Source organism: Diabrotica undecimpunctata, chromosome 2 (assembly GCF_040954645.1).
Source record: "Diabrotica undecimpunctata isolate CICGRU chromosome 2, icDiaUnde3, whole genome shotgun sequence".
Taxonomy (NCBI): Eukaryota; Metazoa; Arthropoda; class Insecta; order Coleoptera; family Chrysomelidae; genus Diabrotica; species Diabrotica undecimpunctata.
Genome location: NC_092804.1, coordinates 176666909 through 176689818, shown reverse-complemented (window position 1 = coordinate 176689818; position 22910 = coordinate 176666909). Strand labels below are relative to the sequence as shown.

The window sequence follows — 22910 nt, the reverse complement described above, 5'->3', positions numbered from 1 at the left end:
CTATTTACAGATGAAGCCCAATTTACCAGAGACGGGATAAATAATTCACGAAATTCACATGTGTGGGCAGAAGAAAATCCCCATGCTATTCGAGAACGTCGTTCTCAGTTAAGGTTTTCGGTTAACGTGTGGATTGGTGTCATAAATAACCAATTAGTAGGTCCTCACTTCTTTGATGGTCCTTTAACAGGGCAGGTCTATTTGAACTTTCTACAAAATATTTTGCCAAATTTGCTTGCCAACGCGAACGTTGCTATCCGAGGGATGTATTTTCAGCATGATGGGGCACCCCCACACTTTTTACTGGCAGTGAGACAACATCTCAATAATGTTTATGGCAACAGGTGGATAGGACGTGCAGGTCCTATTTCGTGGCCTTCAAGATCCCCTGATTTCAATCCCGTTGATTACCATATTTGGGGACGATTGAAGCAACTAGTTTACGCAGTGAATATTAATAACCGACAACAATTAATTGATAGAATTATACATTGTTGTAATACTATTAGAAACGATCCCCAGAGTATCCGTAATTCAATATGTCAATTAACAATTCGGCAACAAAAATGTGTACAGGCTGCAGGGTTCCATTTCGAAAATCTATTTTGAATTATTTTTATTTTGTTACCATTATTGTATCTTTTCCAGTTTTAATTTATGGGTTTATCATAACTATGTACATATTTTTAGTTTTTTTTTAAATTGTTCTTCGTTATTGTTAGTAGTTACTGTTTTTTGTTGTGCAGTGACTCAGTTTATCATTTCAATTAAAATGTTTGAAATTTATAACATTTGTTTAAATTAATTACCTTATAATTTGATACTTCATTATGGTTGTTCTATTTTTGGTAAGATTTGATCGTTCACTAAAAATTTAATAAAAGTGCGACAACATTGTCGCATATGTCGTTTTCATTGGCTATTTATGTAGTTTGAAAATCACTTATTGCATTTAAAAAAAAATATATACAGGGTGTAATATTTAATACGAATCCCTAAATTAATTTTTCCTGGGAAGTGGAGTTGACATTTTTTAGTGGCCACATGATATGCTCCCTGAGGGACTCTACATATGGTAGAAGTAAAGTTCCTCATGACTCACCCTGTATAAAAACCATCAAAATGGTGTTTTCTGAACGTTCCTATCCTTATTTGTTGCTTAGAATGTTTCAAAATAAGTCAAAAATTTCGGTTTTTTATAAATGTTAATAACTTTTTTAAAATAAAGTATAATATTTATATTACACACAATGTTGGGTATTGAGGTGCTTAAAATACGATCAAAATTTTAAGTCGATCGATCAAAGAGTTTAAAAGTTATTTAATTTGTTTATCCAAAATTAAATTATTTTGCAACAATATAAGTCAAAAAATAAATAGGTATATTAAATATACGGATAGATTCTAAAAGAAGAAGATTTATTCTATTAATATTATTTAAAAAAAATGAGAAAAAATAATTTTAAATATTGCAAAATAATTTAGCAAAAACATGTCAATATTTTGCTTATAAACAATTACAATATCTTTTTAACCATTGACTGTAAAAAACTAATGTTTTTATATTTTGACAGCATGAATTTTTTCACAAATTTAAAAGAAAAAAAGTTGACCTAGAACACTTTAGGACGGAGTTAGTGCTTTTTTTTATAAATTGATAGCAGCTTTGTTTATAACAATTAAGACACCTTATTAGGGTCATCTGAAAGAAAATATTTTAAGGTTTTAACGTGAAAAATTAGAAAACGATTGCATTTTAACGAAATCGTTCACAAAGCTTCAAAATTGTGGTCCTCAAAATTGTCCGGCTTTGAAACTAGTGAGAGCGCAGGAGGGGGACGGAGCTGTTAACTGTATCTCTGTTTCTTGTTGATAGATTTCGACGTTTCTTTTTTTAATTTGTATGTACTTCTTGCGTACATTACGAATATGTAATAATATGAAATAATTGAATAGGATAATTTGTTTTTTTTTCATAAAATCTATTACATATAAATAAAATATTAGCGAAGTTTATTGAAGAAGTATACCTATATATTATTCATAAATCTTTATTTTTTACAATAAAAGTTACCTCGAATATTCCGAAAAATAATAAAAACTGAAAAACTGTTTAAACACATTAGATGGTTTATTTAACAACCTAATTATTTAAATAATACATATTCGCAATGTACGCAAAAAGTACATACAAATTAAAAAAACGTCGAAATCTATAAACAAGAAACAGAGATACAGTTAACACGTCCTTCCCCCTCCTGCTAGTTTCAAAGCCGACCAAATTTGAGGACCACAATTTTGAAGCTTTGTGAACGATTCCATTAAAATGCAATCTTTTTCGAATTTTTTCTTTTAAATTTGTAAAAAAAATCAAGCTGTCAAAATATGAAAATCAGTTTTTTACAGTCAATGGTTAAAAAATTATTCTAATTGTTTATAAGCAAAAAATTGACATGTTTTTGCCAAATTATTTTGAAATATTTAAAATTATTTTCCCTGTATTTTTTTTTAAATAATATTTATAGAATATATCTTCTTCTTTTAGAATCTATATGTATATTTAATATGCCTATTTAATTTTCTAACTTATATTGTTGCAAAAAAAATTAATTTGGGATAAACAAATTAAATAACTTTTAAACTCTTTGACCGATCTAACTGAAATTTTGATCTTGTTTTAAGCACCACAAGACCCAACATTGTGTGTAATATAAAGATTATGAGTTTATTTTAAAAAAAGTTATTAACATTTATTAAAAACCGAAATTTTTGACCTATTTTGCATCTTTTTAAGCAACAAATAAGGATAAAAATGTTTATAAAACGCCAATTTGTTGGTTTTTGATATGACTTGTAAGTTTCTTCTCTTCTCAAATTGGTTTTAAACGCTTTACTTTTTGCTGATAGACGAAAAAGGCGAAAATTTACCGTTTTTGACCTTAATTTGTCCAAAAACTCGACTGCAGGTAACATAGATTTTTCTTACAGAGTTCCATACTACTTAAAAAAATTGTCGTTTGCCTGGCCGGTTCAGTGTCACAAACAGGGTACTTTTTTTGCTTATTTTTGCTTATCAATTCAATCCGCGCTTATTCTAAATTTTACGCAGTGTATCGGGAAATTGTACGCAAATAAACAAAATTATACATGGTTGATGTTTTATTACAAAAAATATTATAATTTAAACTGATTATTAAACGCATATGTCACATATAAAGCCTTCAAACCTTCTCTTACTGCAATCGACATAGAAACCAAACCCAACAAGATGCGCATTGATGCATATGTCCCTGTTCTTTCCCAATTCGCCACAAATCAGGCAGATGTTCTCTGAGCTAGCCAGATTCACTTCGTCCAAAGATCTCTTTTCCTTCCTATTCCGATTCCTCCTTTCACTATATTGATATACAATCTTTTTGACATGGGTTGATTTTTGGACTCTTTATGAAACATTTTTTTAAAGCAGCTGACTTCTCCTGGTTTCTATCATTTCTTTTCAAGTCAGCTTATTGGGGAACATTTTTGTTTGTAGCAGCTACCTTGTTCTCTTTTCTTCCTTCTCTCTCCAAATGAGCTTCTTCTAGAACCCTCTTGATCGATGTGAATGTCAGAATTTCAGATCGTTTCTTTGTACACATGCATATTTTGAGATTGTGTGGACTTCTGGTAGTGGTATTATATCCGAAAAGGAAACATTGGCATTTTATGCTCCAGGAATTGGATTTATTTCAGAATTAACTCGTGAGACTGCCTCTGGAGTGATGTTCCCATTTTTATTAATAATCTGATCTTCCAAATACTCGATATCAGATGCTCTATGTTCTTCTACTTTATTTTTCTACGGTTGGTACAAACTGTTAAGCAGGAAAAATCTTTATCTTTAAATTTATTTGAGTCTAAAGGACAAATACCAGTAGATCTATACACAGTAATCCCTTTTTCCATTGTAGCAACTCAGATAAGCTTTGTTGAACATCAGCTAACTGAAAGTTAGTCCGATGTGCTCTGAGATACAATTAACATGCTTTGTTATAGGCTTCCTGTAGCCTATGAAAGATATGCCGAAGTATGAATATAAGGTAAATTGAATTAGCTTTACAAAATAATATATCTCCAGAGAAATATGTCTTGGAGTGATTATAAGTATTAAAAACAAGTCAATTGGTAAAATTGCAAAAAAAAATTGTATTTACCATACGTGTTCAAAATGTTCACCATACATCTCAATACACTTTATATAATGTTTTTCGATCAAATTATTAATGCCAGTCAGAATTGCGAGATTTTCATTAATGATTATTATCCAATGTTTGAAATCTTCGACGTTTTCAAAAACTCTGTTCTTAAACATGCCCCAGATTAAAACAATCCACGATAGTAATGTCAATTTAAACGTAGTTTGTAAAATCCAACTTAAAAAACTCCTATTAATCTAAATAACGCTAATTATTACTTTTGTTTCAGACTGACAGACATCAGTGGAAAATAATTATCAGTATCGGTACTTGTATGATGATAGCCGCCAGCGTAATTTTCTGTTTATTTTCTACAGCCGAAAAACAACCATGGAATGAAATTAAATCGGACGATGATAAAAACAAACAAGAAATAACGGAAAGAGCAGTTTAAAAAGGCCACTACGTTTTTTCGTTTATTCTATCTATAACACTAAGTTTTGTAAATAAATGTTTTTATAAAATATTTCTTGTTTTTACGAATGATTTTACACCTTTTTCGATATCATGTTTGCAGCATTTTTATATTCTTTCGTATGTATTGAAATCACTCCGTACATGTTTAAAAGCCGAAAAAGTATTTTCAATCCTTTTTGCGTCGACGAGTTGATAATAAACATATTTTAAAGTTTGTTTATATATCACAGACGCGAATTTCTTTGGTATATTCTTTTATCGTTTCCGATTAATATTGCGCCTGAAATAAACATCCACTTAGATAGCGGAGAAGGTTTTGCGGGGAAGAGAAATACATTACTCTCGCTGGAGCCACTGTCAAAGGCAGTTTATGTCCGTGTTAGTCCAAATTTTCTCCAAATTCGCAAATGTTTTTGAAAGTTGAAAAAGAAGTTGTATATTTCTTATTATACAATTTTAAGTGAGGTTGGGGAGAATCTTTGAATAGAAATTTAAAAATTTTAAATCGTAGAACTAACACGTACAAATAAATGTAACCATATTTAAATAAATATAAGGTTGAATGCTCGAATAAATGAACTTTGATCAGATAAAAGGCATATATCGAGCACAGTTTAATTAAATCTTGCCCAAGTACTTTCGATCCCTAGATCATCTTCAGGGGCATCTGAAATAAGCCAAGAAACGTTTTTTTATAACCAACTTCAAGATAAGCTTCAAATAACACCAGATATTTCTCCTTCACCTACATTAGCAGCATTTCCAATAAAATATCTAAACTTTTTACTTCTACAATCGATAACATCAAAATTTCCTTCAAGTCACACAACACCTTAGGTTCCTTCTTAATCAACACCAAAGATAGGATGAACACACTTGACAAAAGTGGTATTTACAAATTAAAATGTGATGATTGTGATGCCTCTTATGTAGGTAGAACCATTAGAAAGTTATCCACTAAAGTTTCAGAACATTTGAAAAGACCAAACTCTTCAAGTTTTGGTCAACAGTTATTATCCAGTAAACACAATTTTAACATCAACACTGGTTCATCTATATTACATGACATTAGTAGAAAGAAAAACTATATGGAGTTGGATTTATTGGAAGATTTGGAAATTACAAGGGAAACAAATGAAAACTCTCATTGTCTTAATACTCAAATTAATTTAAATTGTACTAAATTTAAACCTATTTTTAAAAACTTTATTACAGCTTCACCTCGTAGGGGACCCAGCTCGACTGTTTAGACTTCCTGCACTGAGCACATCCATAGTAATTTTATAGTTATACCATTGACTGTGGGTTCAACTGAACTACTTGGATTACACCCCATTTATATACTTTGCTTTCCATTTTGATTTTCAATTATTAGTATTTTAATTACATAGTCAGATCTCTTCCTTTCTACATTACAGATAGTGCTTGGTAGACCATTTTATTGTAGTCAACCACCCACTGTCTAACATATTGTTTAGTCCGCTTCTTGCACTCTTACTTTTCGTCTATTTCAGTTGCTCTCAAATTAACACCTTAATTATTACAGACATGTTTGAGTGTGAGATCTGGATTATTCAATCTACTTAAAAAATATTCTATATAATTTTATATTTCATCAGTGACCTCCTATAGTAGTGTCAGTTGGACTTTTGGTCAATACTTAGTTTCATAGAATTGTAAAAGGTGCAGATCACATATCTATGATTGTGACTGCTCATCCAAGTTGTCATTTGTCACATGTCACCCCAACATTTCCGTTAGATCAGGAGCCATTCTGTCTCCGGCTTCTTCAAGTAATGTAGCCTTCCTTAAATTATTTTAAAGTGTTTGTTTGTCCATTTGTATTGTAGTGTAATGTACATTTATATGTTTATGACATCTTGTTCTTGCCGGATAGGCCACAATTGACGAAGTAAGTCTATAAACGTTAATCACATAAAAACCTTTTTTCAACCATAAACTTCGAGTTTTTATCGAAGTTAATCAATTTCTTTGGTTATAAAAAAACGTTTCTTGGCTTATTTCAGATGCCCCTGAAGATGATCTAGGGATCGAAAGTACTTGGGCAAGATTTAATTAAACTGTGCTCGATATATGCCTTTTATCTGATCAAAAAAAATAACCATATTTAACTTCGCAGTTACAACTAGAATTTGGAATTTTTCCTTTACATCACAATGTAAACAGAGAATCAGCGAAATACTTATACTTGGCCCAGGGGTATACCAGATAAATTTTATAATTTGAATATTCTATATTATAAGGAATTTTCTACATGCTACAAAAGATATCTGCTTATCTTTCACATAATGACAATCAACATAACAATGAATGTAGTTACTAGTCCTGTGGTTAAATGAGAAATCCACTGATGGTTGGCAATGGTTTTCCACGAGTGTTCCGATATGTCTTGGTCCAACAGCTCTGCCTCAAGTACTATATTTGGCAACTCACCTCCTCGAATGTCTATATTATGTCTGGGAATGTTGATTTGTTTTTTATTGGCCTCTGTATAAGCTCTTTAATGGGGCTGACGGCAGTCTTTTCGTAACTTCCAATTGCTGTTTTCAATCCATTACTGGATGTGAGTAATGTTATATTCAGGGGCTGAGCAACGCATTTTGATAACAGCTTTTTCAAACTCGTTTGATTTATTATCTGTTCAGATCGAGAACTATCGCAAATTATAGTTAAATTTATAGCGCATTGTGGAATCACTACGAGAATGAGGAATAAATTAGAAAAAGAAACAGAATTGTAGGTGAACAAAACTCAACAAGCTGCATGGGGATATACTCCTACACTTAAACCTAGATTATAAGGAAACAATTATGCAAAGGAAGTAAGGAACATGATAATTGATAAAAGAAAGCTTGGAGGAATTTGAAGACAAACAATGGCTCCGCAAGAAAAGATTAAACTAAATCGTGCATATGAACAACTCAAAAGGAGTATCCTACAACTAAAGAATGATCAATTAATTCTTACTTACAGGAGTTAACAGATAACTGTAGCACCGATTACTTCTTATAGGAAGCTACTAAAAGACTAAAAAGACCTATGACTCATTCTCCGTCTATTAAACTATAAAGCAGAAACTGGGTTTGGAGTAGTGCATAAAAAGAGCAGAGCTATTTGCTACCTATCTTTAAAATACATTTAAATCAAATGCATGTCAAGAGGATGAAGAAAGATGGAAGAAAGCTCCGAAGAAGACATTAAAGAGGATGTCGAAAGCTCGGCGAAATGAGAATCAACGCGGTTCAACCCGGAAGACTGTTGAGTTTAATAATAATTCTTGTAATATACGAAAATGGTTGCGTTTCGATTTAATTTGAGTTTCTTACGCTTAATCAAGCCATTAAGAGCGATGCTGGGAATATTTATATTCCACTATGCATCAACAATTTACCCATATATGGTAATTATGGTAATTATTTTTTCCATAATTGCCAGAGTAGTCGGTGCGTTTTGGTTTGGTTTGAGTTTTCTTACAAACTCTCTCTGATGACGGGTAGACCCAGAAACACGTGTTAGGGAGTGGTAAGAAACTCAAATTAAATCGAAACGCAACCATTTTCGTATATTTATCGTCCTTACTCGACGCAATGAGTACAAGAAAGATGGTAATTTATATGGGTAAATTGTTGATGCATAGTGGTATATAAATATTCCCAGCATCGCTCTTAATGGCTTGATTAAGCGTGAGTATACAATTTACTTTAATTGCTATCGACACATTTAACTTCAATTCTTGTAATAGTGTTAATCTTAGCTCTAGGTTTAATTGTACTTATTGTATTAATCTATCTGTAGAGACATTAGATGCTAAACCACTCTGGAGGGCTCACGCCAAGAAAAAAAGAAAGAAAGCCAGTTTGGGATGGGTAGCTCTTTCGGGGCGACAGACTCAGTAAAACACAGGTTTGAAATAAAAATAAATCTATTAAGTATATATATACAATAAATAAAAACTAAAAAAAAAAGGAATTCTACGTTGTATACTTATAAAACAAAAATAAAATGAATTCTACGTTTCCGTCTGGGTCCCGCGATGAATGAATTCCCCGGTAAACGTCTATAAAAGAAAAGAAACTAATTAGTACTACTAATATACTCGCTTTCGCTTCAATTCAGAGAAAGCTCCGTATATGCTCGCAAACAAAATATTTAGCTGTGCAGACCCACGGCAATGTTCAATACACAATGCCGACGGGTTCCGCTTGGCTAAGGACAGAGTATGATCCTCAATACGGAAATCTCTGTCCCGGTTGGTTCTGTGCAGATCCACGGTAATGCTCAATACGCAATGCTCAATACGCAATACCGATGGGTTCCGCTTGGTTAGGGACAGAGTATGATCCTCAATACGGAACTATCTCTGTCCAGAATGTCTCTTCTTGATGTTGTATGTATTGTTTGGTCGTATGTTTATCGAATTTAAGTTCGATAGAATGGTTCCTGAGGAATTCCACTCCTATTAATGCATCTTCCGTCAACCCTGGCATTACTATGAATGTTTGTCGGGTTTGTAACTTATCGATCTCGCATTCAATTGTCAACTTCTGGTTAAGCTCAATTGACGCTCCATTTGCTAGTCTTGTTCTCCCGCTGTAGCTATCTAGAGAGTCCTTGTATATCTGAGCTATTCTATCCCCGACGTAATTTTTAGTAGTTCCTGTGTCGATGAGCGCTCTGTATGTTCTTTGCCCTATTTTTAGTGATGCGAATAGTCGAATGTCATTGCTTGCTGGCTGTGTAACGGCGAAAACGAATGGAGTCGAATCTTGTTTTACAGACTGGGACGACTCCTTGTTTCTCCAGTCTGTAATTCGTTTCCCTGACGCCTGAAACAGCAGTCGCTGCTGTAAACCCCTTCTCTGCCGCAACGCGAACAAAACTTTTTCCATGGGTTTTTGCAGTTTTTACGGCTGTGACCTGGCATCTTGCATCTAAAGCATGCCGTTTTCGCATCGTACTCTGCTTGGTCCATGCGTCTCCAGTTTCCACGGCAAATCTGATTTGCTCGGATCTTTTCGTCTTCTAGAGCTTCGTATTCTTGGGCTAAATCCTGTAATTCGGCTAAGTTTCCGAAATCCCGGCGGCGAGCATAAAGCTTATATTCTGGTAACAAATCTTTGTATATCCTTTCGAGTTCTTGGTTTTTAGAAAAAGATCCTTCGCGTCTGATTAATGTTTGAATCTCCGTGATTTATCTATCTACTGGTTCGTTCTGTCTCTGTTTTCTGTTTCGGATTTCCTCTTCTAGTTGTAGCAAATATCCCCTGGGATAGAAAGCTTTTTTAAAATCTTCGCTGAAATCTGTCCATGACTTCCAATTTTTGTTATTGTTTCTGTACCATAACAAGGCGTGGTCTCCTAATAATTCTGGTAATGCTCTTAGTAGATCTTGTTTATCGATCTCGTAGGCCAAGCTTAATTCGTCTATCCTTTCTAAGAATTCTATTGCATCCGAATGTTTCTTGTCGAAGTGTGTGTTCCACTTTCGTACTTGATTTAGCAATTCTGGTTGCCCCATTTGTTTCGTTATTGCTAATTCCTGTAATTGTCTTCGGATGCCCGAAATTTCCTGGGCCAGTGTGTCGGATTCTGTTCCCTTGGAAGTTTTTTCTTTTGGGATTGTTCCTGTAGCTTCCTCGCGATTTTTAAAATAGGTTCTGAGTCGTGCTCTCAATTCGTCGACGGTTCCCTTGGGATCTAAGCCGCATTTTCTGGCCTCGCTCTGCAATTCCTCTTTGCAAAGTCGATTTATCCACGACGTACCTGTTACTGAGTCTGTGTCTTTATCTGTCGGCATGTTATTAATTTTTGCTCGGGCGCCAGTTTGGGATGGGTAGCTCTTTCGGGGCAACAGACTCAGTAAAACACAGGTTTGAAATAAAAATAAATCTATTAAGTATATATATACAATAAATAAAAACTAAAAAAAAGGAATTCTACGTTGTGTACTTATAAAACAAAAATAAAATGAATTCTACGTTTCCGTCTGGGTCCCGCGATGAATGAATTCCCCGGTAAACGTCTATAAAAGAAAAGAAATTAATTAGTACTACTAATATACTCGCTTTCGCTTCAATTCAGCGAAAGCTCCGAATATGCTCGCAAACAAAATATTTAGCTGTGCAGACCCGCGGCAATGTTCAATACACAATGCCGACGGGTTCCGCTTGGCTAAGGACAGAGTATGATCCTCAATACGGAAATCTCTGTCCCGGTTGGTTCTGTGCAGATCCACGGTAATGCTCAATACGCAATACCGATGGGTTCCGCTTGGTTGGGGACAGAGTATGATCCTCAATACGGAACTATCTCTGTCCAGAACGGCTCGCTGGTTCACTACACCGGCGAGTCAGGGAGCCTAGAGCGCTAGCTACAAGACTATCTAATTCCGCTATTCACACGCCTTAAATAGCCGTTTGAATCCCACTACACCGTCAGGTTGTAGAAGTGGATGCGCAAATATTGACACTCCCACGGTTCGAACTGTTAAACGATCATAGCATCGTTACAACTTTATATAAGGTATTAAAAAATGTATTGATTAGTTGGAAGAAACTCCATTCTGTCATCCATAAGAAGTTACTACTTTATAAACAAATATTGAAACCTGTATGGACTAATAGATGCCCACTATGGGGGTGTGCTAGATCGCTGTGACAAAACGTAACCTCCCTTAGGACCTAGAAATGGAAACTGTGGATATAATTATAAAGAATATGGCAGTAAGTCACGAGCTACGACTTCAGAGGCACGAGAATATTGAGACAATCCAGCTCCTAGATACTATTCGTCAACCTAGAAGATTGAAGAGGGCAAAGCCTTTCGAACTAATTTGATAGTAAATAGTGATGGCATAGTACTTGTGCGCGTGTGGATGTTAGAATAGTCTCTTGTTAGTTTAGATAAGTAAGATTTTAATTTTAAGGAACAGTAGTAATTTAGGAAAAATTGAAATTGCTTATTGGTCATTTATGATCAAACTGTAATTGTAATAATCATCAATGTACTGACAATGATTGAAGATAAATCAACCATTTATCATGTAAATTAATAACAAATAAAAATATAAGAAAAAAATTTAGATGAATTTTTATAACTTTTGCTTTTCTACCCATATAGAATCTTAAACAATTCTTGCGAGAACAGGCAAAAAAGTTAAAGATAAAATAGTTGGTCAATTCGGAGAAGATACTAGAAATAACAATGGAGATACGCTTATCAATATATGTGAACAAAATAACTTGAGAATACTTAACGGCTTTTTCCAGCACCGAAAAATACATAAACTCAATTGAGTCCAACAATCAAGAAATTTGAAATCCATTATAGACTATGTGATCGCCCGACAGAATACACAAGTCAATATACAAGACGTAAGAGTGTTTAGAGGAAGCACATGTGGAAGCAACCACTACCTAGTAAAGGCTAAAATAATGCCCTTACGACTAGCCAAGAAAAGAGAACACAACAAGGAACAAGAGCAAAAAACAATAGAAACCAAATACAACTTATATAGCCTTAACGATTAAAGCACAAAAGCAGTGTACAAAAAGCGACTCTGAAAAGCGACGATGAAAAGCTCTTACAAAAACACTTTGATAGCGTTGAGCACCATTACAATTACATACGGCTCAAAAGTGCAGCAGAATAAGCCCTGGGTAAATAAAAAACCGAACGAAGGAAGCCATATTGTTGGGATGAAGAAATCGAAGAAAAAATAAAGAGTAAACGAGATAAATACCACAAACACTTAAATATAAATACTGATCAAAGTAAAAATGAATATCGAATAGCCCAAAGAAACGTACAAGGTGCGATAACTAAGAAGAAAAACGAAAGCTGGGAAAGAAACTACTTCAGAATAAACACTTACTTGGGGGGTAGCAGAAGCACCGAAAACTGGTAAATCCTTCGTTCTTTTCGACAAGATAAGACGAAAGACATCATCTCATCGATCAGCCTAGATAAATGGGACGAATACTTCGCAAATCTACTGGCGGAAGAACAGGCAGAATATTTGCAAAGACCTCAAACATAATCAGAGGTGCAAGTACATACAAAAGCTTCCCCAATTAGTATTGACCACAAAGAAGTAGCACGAGTATGCCAAGCATTAAAGAATAGAAAATCACCCAGCCATAGTAATATCCTACCTGAGCTACTCAAGTACGGTACAAACAAATTATATAACGTAATATAAACGTAATATTAACGAAGAGAGTATACCGGAGGAGTGGAGGACCTAGTTTATCACGCCAATATATAAGAAGGGAAGTAAAAATGTATGTGACAATTATCGAGGAGTCGCAGTCCTTAGCACCATCTCGAGAGTTTACGGGAAACTCACCCAGAAGAGAATGGAAGATGAATTCTGTGATATGAAATTCAACTATTGACCATTTGTTTACTGTTACCCAGCTAATCGAAAAAAAAGTAGCACGAAATCAACCAATACATCTCCTCTACGTGGACCTTAAAAAAGCTTAAGATAGTGTACCACAACAAAAACTCTGGGAAGCTTTCGAGAAAACAAATATTAGTGTAACCTTAATCAAGGCTGTTCAAGACCTTTACAAGAACAACACAAGTAAAATAAAGGTCAGGAGGTATCCAAGGATGTCACTATCAGCAAAGGACTCAAACAAGGATGCTTCGTGTTTCCTACTTTGTTTAAGCAATGCAGAAACATGGGGATTCCTCTAAATGACGCAATATTGTACACATTGAGTTTTACAGACGACCAGATAGTGATGACCCAAGGCTATGAAGATCCGTAAACTTATCGAAGAATACGAACTATGGGGGCTAGAAATAAATAACAAGAAAACTGATTACATGTGTATTGGGGGAATTCAACAAAATCTAATCTTGAAAGAAATACAGCGAGAAATAAATCACTAGCGAGATATAAATATTTAGGCATGCAAATAACCAACGATGGCAAATTATACGAAGAAATTAAACATAGAAATAACCAGGGAAGACAAGCCATCAGGCAATTAAATAGTCTACTGTGGGACAAAACAATCTCCAAAGAAAATAATATAATAATAATAACGGATTTATTACGGCTGTCGCCGCTTCTCCGCCCCCAATTTCCATCTTTTTCTGTCATATGCAGTTGCCTCTTCTAAGTCTCTTGCCGCCATTGCTTCATCAATATCGTTGCGCCAACTTCTCCGTGGTCGTCCTCTCTTTCTTCTTTCAGGAGGGATCCATTCCAGTACTCTCCTAGGCCATCTGTACTCTGGCATTCTTTTAACATGTCCGAACCAGATTAATTGTTTTCTTTCTATGTCATCATTGATATTTCTCTCCATTTTCATTTCGTTTCTTATTTGTTCGTTTCTAACTCTCTCCAGTTTCGATCTACCGCAGCTTCGTCTCAGATAATCCATTTCTGTCGTCATAAGTTTGTTTTTATTAGCTTTGGTGACGTCCCATACTTCCGAACCGTAAAGTGTAATACTTTGAACTATACTACCGTAAATGTGTTTTTTGGTTTCTCGTCGAATTGTTTTTTGCCAGAGAAGAGAGTTTAAGGCACGGGTCGCTGCTCTGCCCTTGTTTATTCTTTCCCTGATTTCATCTGCGCTATTTCCCTTCTTGTTGAAAATGACCCCCAAATATTTGCAGGATTGCACGCCTTTGATTTTGTCGTCTTCCAAGACTAGGTCACATATTTCATCTGTTCCCACTGAGAGATATTCACATTTTGTCATATTCATGTTTAGACCTGCCACCTCATATTCTTCTTGCAGTTTTCTTACCATATAGCTAAGATCGTAGCTGTCTTCGGCAATTACTACCTGGTCATCCGCAAAGAAAAGTGTATATAGCTTGTTTTCTTCCACCGTTATTCCCATGTTTCTACATTTTTTTTTTCATTTCACTAAGGATCTGTCCAAATAGATTTTAAATAAGGTGGGTGACAGACAGCAGCCTTGTCGTAGTCCTTTTGTTGTTTGAAAAGGAGAGGTGATTTCTTGTCTTGTCTCCAAAGAAAACAAACACAAAATCAGCACAGCATTATAAAAATATGGAAGTGATGTATGGCCACTGAAAGGAAAAAACTTAGAAGCATAGAAGCAACAGAAATGGACTTCTGGAGAAGAGCGGCTGGAAAATCAAGATTAGACAAAGTTAGGAAAGAAAGAATACGAGAAATTATAAGTGTTAAGCACAATATAACAGAGGATATAATACCAAAGAAAGTATTGAACTGGACACCGCATGGAAGAAGAAAGTAAGGTAGACCGAGATTAAGTTGGAGAGAAGGAATCGATAAAGACTTAAGTGAGAGGGGAGTTGAAAAAAACCTTTGGAACGACCGACATAAACGGAGACTGAAAATCAGAAGACGGTGCAGAACGTTATAAACTGATTGATTGATTAAAACATTTCTTACATAGTAGTTTCAACCACTATTTCGACATATTCTAATTTCCCTGGACTATTAAATCAGCCCAAATAATAATGTATGAATATATTAATTTACAGTATTTATAGAATCTTCATTTATATAATAATAATCATATTTTCTTTATCGATTAACGGAAACTTTTTATTTTAGCCGCATGTTGTATGTTACCAGTTGAGAGAAGTATTTATAAACACAGTTGAAATGCGTCTTCAAATATTTACATTGGAACTTCTCATTGTTAAGAATGTGTATACACACACACGTAACAATAAAAAAAGACTATGTGATTGAGTGATCGAGAAAAGCGATACGAACGTATTTTTAGACGTCGTTGGGGAAAATACCTGAAAGGTGTGTATTTTTAGCGATTTATAGTTAAGGGTTAGTACATTTCGCAAATAATGGGGAAAAAAGGTGTTACAAAAATAGGTGATTATGTTAATGATCGTTATTTTAATGATCCCTATTTTTGTCCAGCCATAATGTAAACAGATAAACAAACATTTATTTGCAAAACATTTTTAACACATGCCTACATTATTCTAGGGACAAAGGGGGATTATGTGAAAGATTGAAGTCCTTGAGGTTTCACAATCAATTATGTATTTTGGCAGAATCCGAATCTTCAACATATTTCCAAGATAATCCAAATTTTTGGACAGAAATTTGTTATTTACTCCAGTCGTCAGAGACGAAAATGCCACTGAACCTCTAAAAATCATACGAACAAGCTGAATGTTGCAGAGAATGTCAATTTTAGGACACTAAAAAAGGTGCAAAAAAGCTTACCACCTTTACCCCCCGGACTTTCCCCTAAAAACGTTCTCACAGAGGGGAGAAAAGGAAAAAAATCGAGTTACAAAGATTCTGTACACCATAGAAAAAAAATGTTTCAAATAAAAAATGTAGCTAAGATAATTTTGAATACCCTACCCCTGCCTGAGGATCAGAAACTCCGTTTAATACGGGAACTCTTTCCTCAGGTGGAGGATAGGCGTGAAAGGGTTATTGGTTTCGTAGATGCGGAACCTTTTACTGAGTTGGAACTCGGCGAAGCTGTTAGACGGATGAAGATCCGAAAGGCACTTGGCATAGATAGAGTCATGCCGGAGACAGTAAGACTCGCCGCACTAAGATACCCGCAGGTTTTCCTGAGATTGCTAAACAAACTGCTTGAACAACAGCAGTTTCCAACAATTTTGAAAGAAGCTAAGGTTGTCCTTATCTCGAAAGGTAGAGGTGAAGAAGAAGAGGTACAATTTCGGTCGATTTGCCTTCTTAGTTTGATAGCTAAATTGTACGAACATCTTGTAAAAGGCCGCCTTGAGCGAGAGCTAGAAGAAAAGCATGCGCTGAGCGATCGCCAATATGGTTTTAGGGCCAAAAGGTGTACCATAGATGCGGTCACAAAAGTAACCTCTTTAGTTACGCAGGATACAAAGAGATGAGTGGCTCTTATCTTGCTTGACGTCAAGAATGCTTTTAATACGGCATCATGGGAAAAAATCATGTCCAGGCTGAGATAATTGGACGTTAGTAAGTACCTGGTCAATGTAATTGACAGATACTTTACTGACAGGTCCATAAGAGAAAAAGATACCAGCATCAGTTTGTCGCAGGGTGTTCTGCAGGATTCAGTACTAGGTCCCATCCTCTGGAATGTCCTGTACGACGGGGTGTTGAGGCTACAGATGCCAAGCGGATGCACTCTTGTAGCTTATGCCGATGATCTCGCACTGGTTGCGAAGGCTAGTCAGAAAACGGACATGGCCAATGCGGCTACACAGCCCTGCGTCGCATTAGCAGGTGGATCAGAGAGAACAATCTACAGCTAGCGCCTCAGAAAACTGTGGTGTTAGTTCTCAAAGGAAGCTAGGAAAAATCCTGTCTTCGCTTTATAGTGAAAGGTGTGGAGTTTGCACCGGTTAAATCGATTAAGTATCTGGGATTCTGGTTGTCGGAAGGACTAAGGTTCGGAGGACACATCCAAAAGATGGTAGAGATGGTAGAAATCTGGAGGCGTTTATACGGCTGTTAAATGGAATTTTCCAGTCGGTGGTAACCTACGCTGCCCCCGTGTAGTGTAGCGTACTTTTTTTTTTTATAGCCCTTTTTCTATCCGAATTGTCAAATAAAGGCCTCTCCCATTTCTCGCCATTCATCCCTGTTGTGTGCTAGGCGTTTCCACAATGGTCCTGCGACTCTTTTGATATCGTCGCTCCAGCGCATTTGAGGTCTTGCTCTTGGTCTCTTCGCATCGTACGGTCGCCAGTTTCCGACTTCTTTGTTCCATCTACCATCTTCGAGACGTTCGTTGTGTCCAGCCCATTTCCATTTTAATTTAGCTGCTTGTTTCGCGGCGTCCTTTATTTTTGTTTTGTTCCGGATTGCTTCGTTCGTTTGCCGATCTATTAGTGAGATACCAAGCATCTGTCGTTCCATGGCTCGCTGGGTTTTTCGAATATTGTCCATGTTCTTTTTTGTGAATGTCCAGGTTTGAGCTCCGTAAGTTAGAACAGGAAGGATACAAGAATCGAACACTTTGGTTCGAAGGTTTTGGGGTATCTTTCTGTCTTTCAGTATGTATGAGAGTTTTCCAAATGCGGCCCATCCCATTCTTACTCGTCTGCTTATTTCGGTAGTTTGGTTTTCTTTGTTTACCTTGATATTCTGACCCAGATATATGTATTCTTCTACATGTTCCACTTTTGTTCCTTGGATGGTTATCGTCGGTTGATCATCTTTATTCGACATTAGCTTAGTTTTACTCAGATTCATTTTCAGTCCTTTTTTTATGGATTCCGTATGAAGCTCATCGATCATCGTCTTCAGTTCTTTCCAGCTGTCGGCTATTAGTACTACGTCATCTGCATATCTTAGATGGTTTAAATACTTTCCGTTTATCGATAGTCCCTTCATTTCCCAATTTAGTGATTTAAAGATGTCTTCAAGTGCGGCAGGAAATAGTTTTGAAGATATGGTGTCTCCCTGTCTTACTCCTCGGTTGATTTTAATTGGCCTCGTTTTCATTCCGTTATCCATCGTGACTACCATTTCAGCGTGTTGATATATATTATGTATTAATATCCTATATCTAGAATCTATTCTGCTGTTGACCAGTGCTTCCTCATAATTCTATGCTGTCAAAAGCTTTCTCGTAGTCTATAAATGCTAAACAGATTGGTAAATTGTATTCGTTAACTTTTTCTATTAGGACCTTTAGTGTGTGAAGATGGTCACATGTACTGAACCCTTTTCTAAATCCGGCTTGCTCTACTGGTTGATATACATCGAACTTTGTTGTCAATCTATTTGTAATTATTTTTGTGAATGTTTTATAAAGTTGTGATAATAGTGATATTGGACGATAATTTTTCAGATCTGTATTGTCCCCTTTTTTGTGTATTAATATTGTGTTAGCAGTATTCCATTCCTTTGGTATGTTTTCTTCAAATAGGCATTTATTAAAAAGTATTTTTAGGTACCTGATGACTTCTTCTCCGCCTTCTTTCAACATTTCTGCCAGAATTCCATCACTACCCGGTGCTTTATTTCTTTTCAATTCTTTAATTGCATTTTCTATTTCTACTTCGCTTATTTCGGGCATTACTTCAGAATTTACGTTTGTTATTTGTCTTTTCAGATTTTGCTTTGAAGAGTCGGGGGGAAAGATTCTTGAGCGGTATAACTCAGTATAAAAGTTTTCAACTATGTTTGATATCTGAGCTTTACTTGTTTCTAGTTGGCCTTGTTGATTTTTCATAGTTATAATATTTTTCTTTCCTAATTTCGGTTTGGTATATTTCAGACTTCGATTTTTCTCTATCACTCTTTCTACATATTCTTGTTGATGTTTTTTAATATCGTCTTTTATCTGTTTTCGTATGGCTCGATTAAGTTCTTTGTAATCTGTGGTATTTCTTTTGTTTAGTGACAGGAGCTCTGTAGGAGGAGTGACATACTGTAGCGTACTAAACACTGTGAAATACTCTAAGCTGATATAGGCTCTATATGTCATTGGAGTGGTGATACCGATCATTTTGTTGTACAAAAAGAGCGAGGGTGTATGCTGGGAGGATAGATATAAATATAGATAAAAATTGGCGAGAAAGAACGATAGTAGAGTGGCAGAGAGAATGGGCGAATGATAGCGAAAAGGCAAGGTGGACGAAGGAGCTTATTCCCGATCTGAGACCGTAGTGGGAATGTAAGTTCAGTAAACTAGACTACTTCCTGACGCAGTTTCTGACCGGACATGGTAGTTTTGGCACCTTCACAAATAGAATAGGCAAATCTGCCTCGGCAGACTGTGCTGTTTGTGGGGTACCGGACGCTTCCATCCACATTTTTAACTGCCAGAAATGGGCAAATCAGAGGGGAGATTTCGAGAGGCGAATGGGTTTCGTGCTGGATGAAAGAAACGTTGTAAACATAATGTTGAGAGGAGAGAAAGAATGGGGAGAAGTACACAATATGGCAATTAAAAAATAAAGATAATTTTGAATAAAAATGTTTATTAGAATTTTTTGTGTAGAATAAACTGTTCTCACAGAAACAACGCTTGAAGCGATAGGCGATTTTAAATGTCAGTTTAAAAATTCGATATATTTGATTTGAGTGTCCTATCGACAAAAATAAAAAGTACTTTAAAGATAAAGTATGTCTACTCATATTTGTGGTAGTTACTAGATGCGGTGTTGTCAATTTAAAAAAAAAATAACCGATGTGGAGTACATTGCCCCGATGGTCTGCAATGCCCCATCTTCCCCTACAGCTATATTTCTTCAAATTATAATTTTGTAATATTATCTTAAAACCTTCTGCAACTTCCTTAATCAAAACTTGTAGCTTCCAATACATTTAAGAAGCTGCTTCCAATCTCGTGAGAAATTCGCAATGGCCAGTTTTCCGCATTTTATTTCTAAAAGTTCATAGAAACCCAAAGTAAATATTAAAAAGTCGAAGTTGTAGAATTGAACTTTGGGTTTTCCCTCGACAATCTCGAAATAAATTGCTTCTTCGGTTGGTTGCTACGCCGGCTTTTCAAGAAGGTAAAAAACGAAAACACGTTACCAATCTAATAAAAAAGCTAAAAAGGAATTCCGGGATGGGATGATGTTTAACAAGAAAAAAATGGGATTTATATGTAATTTGTTTTTATCTTGAACCTGTAAAGGTCATTTAAGGGAGGCGTAGGAAGCATGTAATTAAAATAGAACAATTATTGTCGTAGATTTTAAAGGTATAAAAACGCTAACGCAGGTAAGAAAGAAAATTAAATTTAATGACAAAATAAAACTGTTTACATTTCTAGAAGTCGAATTAAATACAGATTCAACAAAAACACGTAATTTCAAACATTAATTATAGTGTATTTTTATGTATGAGAGAGTAATAAAACAATAAATTATGTATGCAAATCCCTAAACTGTTGATACGGGTGACTCAATGAAAAACAGATATTTGTCAACAAGTTTACAGAAGTATATAGGAAAACAATTTTAAATTGAGTATGACCACCAGGTATAAAGGTTGGAGCAGAATAGAATACAATAGTTGTGAGAATTACTAATCCCTAAATAAGGTTGCCAGTGTCGGAGTGATGGAGGTTAACAGGTACTAATGAATTTGCAAGAAATGTAAGATGTTTATTTTATTGGTTATATATAACCAATAAAAGTTTAATAAGTACCTACCTATTTGCAAAATAAAGTTTAATTCTTTAGATAAAATAAAACGTTTTATTTTATCTATTTGCAAAATAAAGTTTAATTCTTTGCCTATTTGCAAAATAAAGTTTAATTCTTTAGATAAAATAAAACGTTTTATTTTATCTGAAATGAGTGCATTCCACGAAGTAAGGGTTTCAACAATCAAACATTTAATTCTTTAATTCCAGGAATCTACGACAGTAATTGACTAGATAATTACCTTCTAAACTTATTCCACAGAAAATGTGATAGTGGGTTTTTCCATTTTGTATATAGGAAGGTCCAAGTGGCGTATTCAAAATTCTTAACAGTTCACTAAAAGTAGGTACTTCAGTTGCAAGGTGCAGTTTATTGTGTATACTAGTGTTATGGAAAATTTGGAAGTGCCGTGTAAACGCCGAAAAATTGGTCCTCTAACAGTTAATGAAAAAACATTAATATTTAATTGTTTTAAATCATTTACAGACAAACGTTTATGTGAAAGTGTTGATGAGACCGTTGAGTTAGTTAGCAGTACACTTGGTGTTGGGAAATCTACGATTTACAGAGTTATTAAAGAAGAGAAATGTGGTAGTTTTCAAATGCCACGTAATGCTCCAGGGAAACCAAAATTTCAAATAGAATATCATTTTAAAGAAGGACTTCGACGGAAAGTGCATGAATTCTTCTTTAGACAAGAATTTCCAACATTGGATAAAGTTCTTGTCTCAGTTCGAGATGATAAGGATTACCCAGAAATGAGTCAAAGTACGTTATGGAAACTTTTAAAAGAAATAGGCTTCCGCTGGAAAAAGAATCCCAGAAAGTCTATTTTATTAGAAAGAAGCGATATTGTCATATGGAGAAGACATTTTCTAAGAACCATATCAAAAAAGAAAAATATTTTATCTTGATGAAACATGGATCAACGAGGGTCATACACCAAATAAATTTTGGCAGAATGAAACTGTTACAAGTCAAAGGCACGCTTTTTTAAATAACTTATCTACTGGTTTAAACCCACCATCAGGAAAGGGACGCAGGCTGATAATAGTACACATTGGCAGTTCAGAGGGTTTTGTTAAAGGTGGTTTATTAACTTTTGAATCAACTCGTACCGGTGACTACCATAAGGACATGAACGCTGATGTCTTTTAAGAATGGTTCGAACAAATGATAGATCTTCTTCCTAAGAACTGTGTAATAGTAATGGATAATGCAAGTTCTCACTCCAGACTTATAGAAGGACTGCCCACAACCAAGTGGTTAAAAAAAGACTTGCAGAATTGGCTGAGTTCAAAAAATATTACGTACCATCCCGGATCTATAAGAAAGGAACTTTATTCGTTGTGTGCCCTTCATAAAGAAAAATTTAAAAAATACGAAATTGATGAAATTGCCAAAAATCGTGGAATGACAGTACTTAGATCCCCACCATATCATTGTGAATTAAACCCGATTGAACTGGTATGGGCACAGATAAAGAGTGAAGTTTCAAGAAAAAATACTACTTTTAAAATTCATGATGTTAAACAGTTGTTTTTGGAGGCCGTAAATAATGTAAAACCTGAAAACTGGGAAAAGGCAGTAAATCACACTATTAAAGAAGAGGAAAAAATGTGGAAGCTGGACAATATTACTGATAAAATGATCGAGCCAGTTATTATAAATCTTGGTTCTGAAAGTTCATCTTCTGAATCTGATTTGGATTTGTAACAAGTAGCTGTAAGTTTTATATTAATATTTTTATTCATCTATTTAACATACCTCAGACGGTTTTAAAAACTCTTTTTCTCTTTTGTAATTTTTAAAAATTAAAAAAAATGTGAATTTCTTAAAACCCTTTTTAATGTAGGCCAGTCAGTTCTAATATAGTGTGTGATAAAAGAGGTCACTTTTGTTTACATACACATAACACTGAAATAATTCATTTATTTTTTACAATTATTCAAAGTAATTTTTCAATTAATCTTGAGCACGCCCATGGAGTGGTCGGAGCTACCAGATAAAATTATGCTAATTACTCTCTCGTTCATAAAAATAAACTATAATGAACGGCAACAAAACCAATTTTTCACTGACTTACAAATCCAAAACCGTACACCATAAACTATAGATTCTTTT

At 35.0% G+C, this 22910-nt stretch overlaps 2 protein-coding genes across 4 annotated transcripts in view; one reads left to right on the top strand and one right to left on the bottom strand.

Moving 5' to 3' along the window:
* The window catches only part of LOC140433588 (putative inorganic phosphate cotransporter), a 74802-nt gene extending 70114 nt beyond the window's left edge, over positions 1–4688 (top strand). Inside the window, exon 8 of one of the 3 annotated variants that reach the window (XM_072521569.1) lies at positions 4465–4688. In XM_072521569.1, the coding sequence (XP_072377670.1) occupies positions 4465–4629 (165 nt within the window). In that variant the 3' untranslated portion in view covers positions 4630–4688. The remainder of the gene's footprint in view (positions 1–4464) is intronic. The other 2 variants (XM_072521571.1, XM_072521570.1) reach the window with 2 other exon arrangements.
* The window catches only part of tow (target of wingless repressor), a 552940-nt gene that overhangs the window by 485296 nt on the left and 44734 nt on the right, over positions 1–22910 (bottom strand). The gene's annotated exons all lie outside the window — the stretch shown is intronic.